Source organism: Alosa pseudoharengus, unplaced genomic scaffold, assembly GCF_046254945.1.
Source record: "Alosa pseudoharengus isolate Yale_2024_CS ecotype anadromous, Long Island Sound unplaced genomic scaffold, YU_APseudo_1.1 YU_APseudo_1.1_scf_1, whole genome shotgun sequence".
NCBI lineage: Eukaryota > Metazoa > Chordata > Actinopteri > Clupeiformes > Clupeidae > Alosa > Alosa pseudoharengus.
The window spans coordinates 42,462,229-42,471,630 of NW_027468564.1; the positions used below are offsets into that span (position 1 = coordinate 42,462,229).

At 46.7% G+C, this 9,402-nt stretch overlaps 1 protein-coding gene across 1 annotated transcript in view; it reads right to left on the minus strand.

Moving 5' to 3' along the window:
- LOC143142057 (nidogen-1-like) overlaps window positions 1-9,231 on the minus strand; it is a 39,030-nt gene extending 29,799 nt beyond the window's left edge. The window contains exons 1-2 of the mRNA XM_076302768.1: window positions 8,956-9,231; window positions 402-704 (exon numbers count right to left, since the gene is read on the minus strand). Coding sequence (XP_076158883.1) covers window positions 402-704; window positions 8,956-9,156 — 504 coding nt within the window. The 5' untranslated portion in view covers window positions 9,157-9,231. The remainder of the gene's footprint in view (window positions 1-401; window positions 705-8,955) is intronic.
- Between the last annotated feature and the right edge of the window lie 171 nt (window positions 9,232-9,402).

A 9,402-nucleotide genomic window follows, 5' to 3' on the forward strand; every position in this document is an offset into this window, starting at 1 on the left:
TTGACTACACAGTATGTGTGTCTCAGACAAAAAAAAGTTTATATCTTGGAGTTTGAATTTGTAAAAAGTAAAAAACTTGTTCATGCCCTGTAGTTGAAGGTGTATAGATTATCTAAGTATCTACACTTCAGTTAAAATGCACACAGAGGAAAAAGCTTCTACAGAAAATCTGCAAAATAAAAAGTATTTTCTTCGCAGTTAAAAGATACAGACTAGAGCTTCTATGTGTTGAGGTGTGTGTGAATGAGATATGTGCGTTAGGTGTGTGTGTTTTGTATGTTGGGTTTGGGGGTATGTGTGTTAGGTGTGTGTGTGGATTATGTGTGTTGGGTGTATGTGTGGGGTCATGTGTGTTGGGTGTATGTGTGGGGTCATGTGTGTTGAGTATGTGTGGCCCTTACATTGGACTCAATTCCGTCCCCTCGGCCAGGAACACCCTGCGCCACCACGTTCTCCCAGGTGACGATGACCACGTGCTTGGGCTCCACCTCGTCGTCGGCAGGGAACGCCTGGCCGATGTGCTCGGCCGCGCGCAGCAGCACGGACGGGCTGCTGTCCTGCCGGTAGTACACCTTACCGACGCCGTCGCTGGTGTCCAGGTCCCCTAGGAGGGCTGCCAGCACGCCGAAGGCCGCCGGCATCTGGCCCAGGTACTCTGACTCCTCTGGGACCTCTGCCAGGGCCACGAAGCCATTGGTGTTGATCTGTGGTAGAGTTCAGTATGTTAAAGTTTACAGCAGCGAACAAAACAAAGAAACTACTGCACAATCAATGAGTTCCTTTGTAAGAGTTTAGTAAAAGAGTTCTGTAATTAAGTTCAGTTTGTTATCAACAATAAAACACAAAGACACTCCCTGATTATAACACTTAAAACGAGAAAATATCCATTCAATATAGCTTCAATATAGCTTCAATATAGCAATATATTACTTAAGTCAACGATTGAATTAGTGTGGGGGGGGGGGCAGTTAACATAAAGGCCAAATAGCACCCTATGTAAGATCACAGTGTGAGTTTTCTGGGTGAATGCCCTAGTAAATCTCCAACATGTCTCCACCCCGCCCCAGACATTAGTGACCCACCAGACTCCCAACCCCCCCCCCCAAAAAAAAACAAAAAACTTTACTACATCCAACCACCTGCCCCCCCCCCCCCATCAGCACCACCACTACTATCCCTCTCCAGCCGACAAAGCTCACAAGCCCTCACAGCAGGACAGAGGCTGGGAGGTTGTGACCTGAGGAGAATAATATCTCTAACTAGCAAAGTTGCCATTTTACATTCTCGGCTCCAGCAAGTTCCCACGATTTGGAGTGTAAAGTAGCAAGAAGTAGCCCTGTTTTTTTTTGGAATAACATTGTATTGTTTGTATGTAGCCAAACCATAACACAATGAAGAAATGAGGTATCTTGAGCAAATTCAGACTTAAATGTCAACAGACTTGTTCCCCTCTGAGAAAATCCATGCCAAATTCACTGTAGTTGTTTTGAGTGTCAAAACTGTTTTTGAGGAATTCCTTGCCGTTCATATGGAAGAATAAAACAATTTGGCATTGCATTGCAACTGCATTGTAGCCTACAGCACTTTACTGTAGTATTTGCAGTATTTTGGACATCAAACTGCATTGTACTGCATTGCAATTTGCACTACTCCCATAACTGCAGTTATTTTTGTAAAGACACACGACAGGCTCAATATGCTTTATTCCCCTCTGAGTAAAGAAACACAAATAGAGGGTCTTTAAAATGTCAAGCACATTTTAACCAAACGTGTGCCCTTGACCTGAAGATACAACTCTTACTAGACACGAGAGAGACGCTCAGGAAATGTCTTGAGCCCAAGGCCTCAGACACTCCCGCTTACTCTAGCGCCCCATAAAGCCAGAGAATCCTTCCTCGTCTGTCAAGTTCCTCTCCACCACGCCGTCGACCACAAATTACAGTGGTTTACAGGGACCACGACAACAAAAGACTTATTTGACGTGTTTCTGAAAGGAGACTGTGGGTCGCTCCGTTTCCTGGTTTGTCTGTCCTGGTCAGTTTGTTTAAAAAAAAGCAGCAGTCAGTTCGTCAAGAAAAGAGTCAAGAGGAAACTATAAGTAAACAAAAATCAAGAGGGTGTGTGTGCTTACACAGCACTAAGAGGCATTGAAGAATAAAGACACGAGTGAGCCTTCGCATCTCTATTTTATTCTAGCCGTAAAAGTTGACAATCCCATTAAACGGAAGCAAATAAAACAGCGCAATCAACGTCTCTTTTTTCCTGCAGCCGCTATGTAAACACGGATGAGAAACCCAATCCACATTGAAAGGGTCTGTGATCTGAGTGAAATGCGATGCAACCTTTTTAGGCAGCTTACCTCTTTTTGTAGCCTACTCATGACAGTGTATGTCTTTCACATTAGCCTACGTATTTTCTTGTCACAAATCGCTTCTGTGACGAACTGGAGAATGCGGGGTCTGCCTGTTTGAGCTGCTAAGACTACAAAACCAGCATCCACAGGGAGCGAGGTCGAAAATGTAAACGGACGGGATGATTCTTGAAGAGGGATGCATGTAGGCCTTTGGGCCGCACTGGGATGTTCTGAGACAAATTCTGCCGAGAATTTTAGTCTTCGTAATCGTAAACATAATGAACATGCACTTAAAAAACGAATTAATTCCAAATAGATAAAGACATTTTACAAAATGTCTCTGGGCAATTTGCAGTAGCAGGCTATATATCTCCACTCTCCTCAAACACACACACACACAGAATAGTTGCAGAATAATATCAACTAGCTGGCTCACAGGCATGAGTTTGTGTATGTGGGTCTAAATCTTTAGAAATGTGTAGGCCTATGCATTGTGTTTGTAAATAAATATGTGTGATTGAGTCTCTCTCTCTCTCTCTCTCTCTCTCTCTCTCTCTCTCTCCATGTGTCTGTGTGTGTGTGTGTGTGAGAGAGAGAGAGAGAGAGAGAGAAAATCAGAGACCAGTGTCAGAGCAGATTCTCGTGTTTGAGGCTTAAGTGGGCAGGACGCTGAGAGGGACGTAGACGTGAGAACTGGGCCGCGTTCAGGGTCAGTGGGGACCGCTGAAGTGGAGAGAACCGGAGACATCGCCAGTTTAAACCTCTCACACACTCCTTCTCTCCTTTCCCATCTCTCTTTCCCTGTTTCTCTCTCATCCTCTCTCTCTCTCTCTCTCTTTCTTTATACATCGCAAAGCTGCAGAGATATGCAAAGAATCCAAGGAGGGGGGGGGTGATTTCTTTAGGAGTAACGTTAGCCTACTGAGATCTCAGACACTTATCCGACTGCATGAAAAAAAAAATGAAAGAGGAAAAAAGCTTCCACTTCCATGAGAAGGAGGAGTGAGACAACGGAAAAGGGGAAGAGAAAAAAATGGTAAGAAAATGTGAATCTAAGCAACGAGGGAAACGAAAGATAGAGAGAGGAGAAAGACAAGGAGAGACAGAAAAGGAACTAGAGAGAGAGAGAGCACCTGCTTTTGCACACAGAGTTGATGCAGCAGTCTCCTCCATGACATTTCCAGATGTTCAGACCCTAATGACACCATGCGTGAGCCAATTCCCCAAATTCCCCCCACGGAGACAGACAGCGCTCCATATCTCCAACTGTAGTACAGCAACAGGGTAATGCTCAACAACCCCCCTCCCCAGCCACCAACATCAGGTCTCCAGTACCACTAAACGTCGCCTTCGCCCCAATCGAATCGGTTCAGTTACGTCGAGCTTGGTTGTTAGTATGGCTAGAACTGTGGTTTCCAGAGCACAGTATAGCAATGGGAAAATCATCAAGTCATCAGAATCAACAAATGGTCTGTAAAAAGACTTTGTAATGTAGAAAGAATGACAGTCAGACATCAGTTCCATAGCTGTGAAGAGCAGCCAAACACCACGTTATCCCAATCGGAGTCTTACTATCCGAGATTGAATGAAGTGTCTATTTGTTGTTTGCTCGTTTAGACTGCAAAGGCATTTATGCCGTATCACCCTATATTTGCACCTTCCCCAGACATTCAAGGAAGTCAACAACCAGTCACTTTAACCCCCCCCCCCCCCTCCCCAGTCCCAGAGCTCCAGTGCTACAACCAGCCACTTAAGAGGTGGCCCTGGGGAGAGGAGGAGGAGGAGAAGGGGGAGAGGAGGAGGAGATGAGGGGTAGAGGAGGAGGGGAGAGGGGAAGAGGAGGAGGAGAGGAGTGTCAAGAGGAGGAGGAGGAGGAGGAAAGGAGGGGGGTGAAGGGGGTAGTCAACCAGCTGAGGGAGGTGAGGAGATTGGGGGTTGGGTCGGGGAGGGGGGGGGGGGCAATATCAAAGCCATCTGGAGGGGCCCGGGAAGGCTGTGACTGGAGCAACACAACCTCGACCTGTCGCACCAGGAGAGGAGGAGGGGGGGTTGGGTTTGGACACGGGGATTTGAAAGCGTTATGGAGGGGAAAGCACAGAGGCCTCTAGTGAGTGTTGTGGACATAAGAGAAGGATGAAATGGAGTAGTGAGAGAGCTAGAAGAAGAGAGAGAGAGAAGGAGAGAGAGAGAGAGAGAGAGAGAGGGAAGGCGAGTAGAGGGGGGGGGGGGGCGACGGGGGGTTGCGGGTGCTGGCTGCCTGGCTGGCCGTGCTATGCATCTGTTGGAAGGAGGAAGAAGGAAATCCCAGGTGCACAGTTGGGTGGGAGTGCATGTGAATCATATGGAAGAGGGGAACGAAGAAATTCCCACAGAAAACATGCCACGCCGCTTCAGCTGAGCAGTGACCTGCAACCAGACCTGAACCCAACCCAATAAGCTCCTCCATCGGCCCCAGCAGTAATCTGGGGGGGGGGGGGGGCTTTTAACTTGCCACACAGCTAGATATCACTACCACCTAATCACTACCCACACAGTGAACGCCCCCCCCCCTCCACTTTTTAATACAGACAGAAATGTTTTCAATAGATGGGTTTTTTTTTCAACTTACAGCCTGGCAAACCCCCTCCTTCCCCCCACAGTCGCCATGGGAGTGCAGCGCAACCCAACAGAGACCAGACAGGAAGTGGGTCCAAAGGGGAACAGGAAGCACTTATAGACTCTATCGCCTAGAGGGAGAGAAGGAGAGATCGTGCGAGAGAGTGGTGGGAGGGGGGTTAGGAGGTTGGAGACACCAGGGGGGGTGGTCGTTGTCCGTTGATGGATTAGAGGCAGCCTTTACTCTGAGGCGGGCCGACGGCTAAACGAGGCATGACAGGAATGCAGAGTCATGTGGGTGAAGTTAACCTCAAAAGGGTTAAAAGTGACAAAACGCTGTCACTTCAAGAAAATAATTAAATTTGCCTCACTTTTACTAATCATAAAGGCCCTATAATATTACATGGAATGATACGGTCATAGGAGGTCTGCATTTATAGTGAGCCTTTTCCCCAAATGAATGTGCTAAAATGACTTCTGTTATACCATATCCATGTAATGTTATAAAAAGTCACTGCAGAACACACAAGACATCAGTCAAAGACGTCTTTAAGTGTTAAAGTCACGAAATACCATCTGTTGCAGTGGATCTCATCATTAATGATAAATACACGAACAGCGTGCTCAGTGTCCAACAGGGTGCACTAAACGCCTGACACGTCATGCTTCATATCCAATAATCAAAGACAGAAGATGTAGGTATAATCCACATGCAACCAGAAGAGGCCAAATCTGAACTGCCATGAACTGCCAAGTCTCCTAAAATCCGCTCTGCATGCGGAGCCGAGGCTTCCGTCGTGGCTCATAAATTTGACATCACTGCAGTGCATTAAACACACTCTCACTTCAGTCAGCACCACAAGAGGAGTCTCACAGCTCACTCTAAACACCTACTGCTATATTGTTATGCTCATGAGACACTCATCGCACAGAGACTCTTCATTAGCATGGCTCTAATGTATCAGCATTGCTCAAGCACATAGCAAATAAGTTGGGGGGAAATAAACAGAAAATATCAATAACAAACACTCACTCATTCCACACTCACTCCTGTTCATCTAATCTAAATATCTAAAATCCCCTGAAGCAGTGACACACAGTTTCACTCTATTTGCCTCTGTAGTCAATTCTCAGGTCCCAGGGTCCATCTTAAAATTTGGTCCCATTAAAAAAAAAACAGAAATGTACGCACGCACGCACGCACACACACACACACACACACACACACACACACACACACACACACACACACACACACACACACACAACACACACACACACGCACACGCACACGCACACACACACACACACACACACACACACACACACAGTATAAGCAGTGCCCATGGCCACTTGAGTTCATATGCAAGACACTGAAGTGTGAGCTAGTAGGGGACAGTATGTTCCCCTGGAACATTCTGGAACATTCTTCTACAAACAGTCCCTATAGTTTTTTCGGAGACTATATGGAATGTGTGTCATTTTTATCAGTGAAGAATGCACAGTTGGGGATGTGGTGGGGTGGGGTGGGGGGGGTGTTGAAACAGGTTAGTTACGGAACCATAGCAAATTTGTTTTTATAAGATAAGAGTCAGGTAAATTCTATTGGATTTGATTGTATTTAAAGATCATCATGCAAAACAACATTGTCTTAAAAGCCCTCTGTATTCAGAGATTGTGGAGCAGGACAACCCTGAGAGATGACTCGCTGTCTGCAGATTGGGAATGGATGTCGGAACTGTGTTTTCAGAGAAAGCGTCTCTCTCTCTCTCCCTCTCACCCTTTCCCCCTCCCTCTCTCCTTCTCCTTCTCCCTCTCTCTCTTTCTCTCTTTCAAACACACTAACCACTTAACTCAGTGTGATAAGCATCTCTGTTTGTATGTGTGTTAGTGTGTTTGAATAATGACCAAAGGTGACAAAAGCCAGCTATTCTGATTGACTCCCGTCTGAGTGTATTTAGTGCACCCAGACGGAGCGAGAGAGAGAGAGAGAGAGAGAGAGAGAGAGAGAGAGAGAGAGAAGGAGCTCAGTGGTGCCTGAAGATAAGACCAGACAATAGGAGGGGAGCTCGGGATCTTGTCAGGCCTTTTGAGGCCGACTGTGGCTTTTGATCCCGGGGACAAAAGTGCAGTGATGTCACAGACACAAAAGCCCACTAATGAGGTTTTGGGTTTGGGTTAAGAAGTTAGGTTTGGGTTAAGAAGTTGGGTTTGGGTTAAGAAGTTAGGTTTGGGGCTTTGGGTTTGGGATAAGAAGTTAGGTTTGTGGCTTTGGGTTTGGGGCAAGAAGTTAGGTTTGGGGCTTTGGGTTTGGGTTAAGAAGTTAGGTTTGGGGCTTTGGAGGGAGGGTGAGAGTGTGGGGGAGCAAGTCTGACTTTACCCCCTCAGGGGTTGATGTTTTTGGGTTAGGACAAAAGAGACCTGTAGTCTCCTTCAGTAAAAGACTCGTAATGATCGTTGAGGACAAGACCTTAAGTTGTTTCTGGCCCCAAGTAGTGGCCACCCTCCAGCTAACCACAAGAAACTTGATTATATCAACTCACAACGATGTAGGGTGGCACAGACACTACAGACAGAGAGAGAGAGAGAGAGAGAGAGAGAGAGAGAGAGAAAGAAATTTGTATTTGCTGTGTATCAATGTGTTTCAGTGGTGTGGTGTTGTATGCATGGGCAACTTCCTTTCAATGGTCATACAAAATGACGCCCTAAAGCATGATACATTTAACTGAATTGAGTTGCGAGAGCAAAAAGGCTGTGCAGATGTGCGGAGGAGTGGTGATGTGGTGGGGAGTGTGTCCATGGGTGTGGCAAGAGAGACAGAAAGAGAGAGAAAGACAGAGAGAGAGAGAGACAGAAAGACAGGGAGAGAGAGAGAGAGAGAGAGAGAGAGAGAGAGAGAGAGAGAGAAGATTAGGCTTTGCACGGCAGGGTCTCGTAAAAGGTCAGAACACACCCCTGAGCGGCTCTGCTCTCTGTATATCTGTATATGCTCAACTCAGTCACTACGCCCAGACATGACCGCATAAATATTTAGTTTTGAGGCATCCATCTCTCTCTTAGGCCAGTGTGTGTGTGTGTGTGTGTGTGTGTATGTGAGCGAGAAATGGTCTCTGTGTAGCCTATACATGCACACAAAGTTGTATGCATGTGATTCTCTGCTGTGTGCCTGCGTGTGTGTACAAGTAGAGAGAGAGAGAGTCAGAGAGAGAGTGAGAGAGAGATAGAGAGGGTGCACGCTCACGCATGTGTGCAAGTATAGATATGTGTGAATTAAATTATGCGATGTGTGTTTGTGCGTGTGTGTATCTCGGCATGTGTGTGGGCTGAGGCACGCTGAGGCTCCATAACGCATTCAACTACATTCTCATCAGCCAACAAGGCCTCTTCTCACTCACACGCATCCCATGCATTCATGGCCATGGGCATTAATGAACATGCAAATTACATATCGCAATCAGCCGTTTTTTTCTCTCTCTCTCAGCTCTTGCAATGTTGCTCTTTGCCCTCATGTGATGGCGATTGTAGAATACCTTTAAAATACATTATGAACATCTCAAATCACTGATGAACTGATTAGTTTGATCAGCTAAATGTAAGACGAAATGCTAGCTGTTAACATTCCAAATCTGATTGGTTGCCAAACTTCTGTGATCGATTCGGAGGTTTTGGTAATCTTTTACCCAAGCTCCAAGTGAGTTCACATTAACCTCGAAGTTGTAGACGGCGAGCGCTATAGGCTACTGACCTCACACTCAGTTCATCATTAGGTCAGTGATCCCTCATCGGTAATCAATAACAAAAGCACGCGTATTTCACGCTTGTTGGGGGCACTACAGCCGTTTAAGGATGAGAGCGCGAGCGTGCGCGTTCCTTTGCCCGCAGCCCCATTCATTCATTGGTGATGTAATCAGAAGTAAAAAGGCAAGGACCTGTGTGTAGGTGTTCTGCTCAGTACAACGTGCATGATAAAGAAGTAGCGGAGTAAGTGAATGGGGTGGCCTACTCACGTAAACGCTTTCAAACGAATCCTTGTAAAAGAAAAGAGTCTGGTCCAGGGCGAGCTCCTCCGTCTGGTCGGACCCCGGCTCCAGAGGTTGATCCCCATACTGCACCCCGTAGTCGAACAGCTCTGTTCGGCTCAGCCCGCTCACAGTCAGGGCAAGTGTAAGATGTATCCAGGCAAGACATCCAAGTTGCAGCAAACCCATGGTGAACACTAGTGAACAAGACTGACACTGGCGCTGAAAAAAAAACTTTTTTTCACCTCTTCCTCCACCAGAAGCTCGTAGAGGAGACCAGTACTCCAGTACCCGATGGTGGGCCAAAGTAAGCGATATGTGAGTCCGGACTATTGAATCCATAGGTTTAGAAGGCGGAGTTTGGGAGGGAGGGGGCTCCGATGTCTTGGGTCACACTGTAGTCACTTTGGAGCACAGATGGAGCAGAGCAATGTG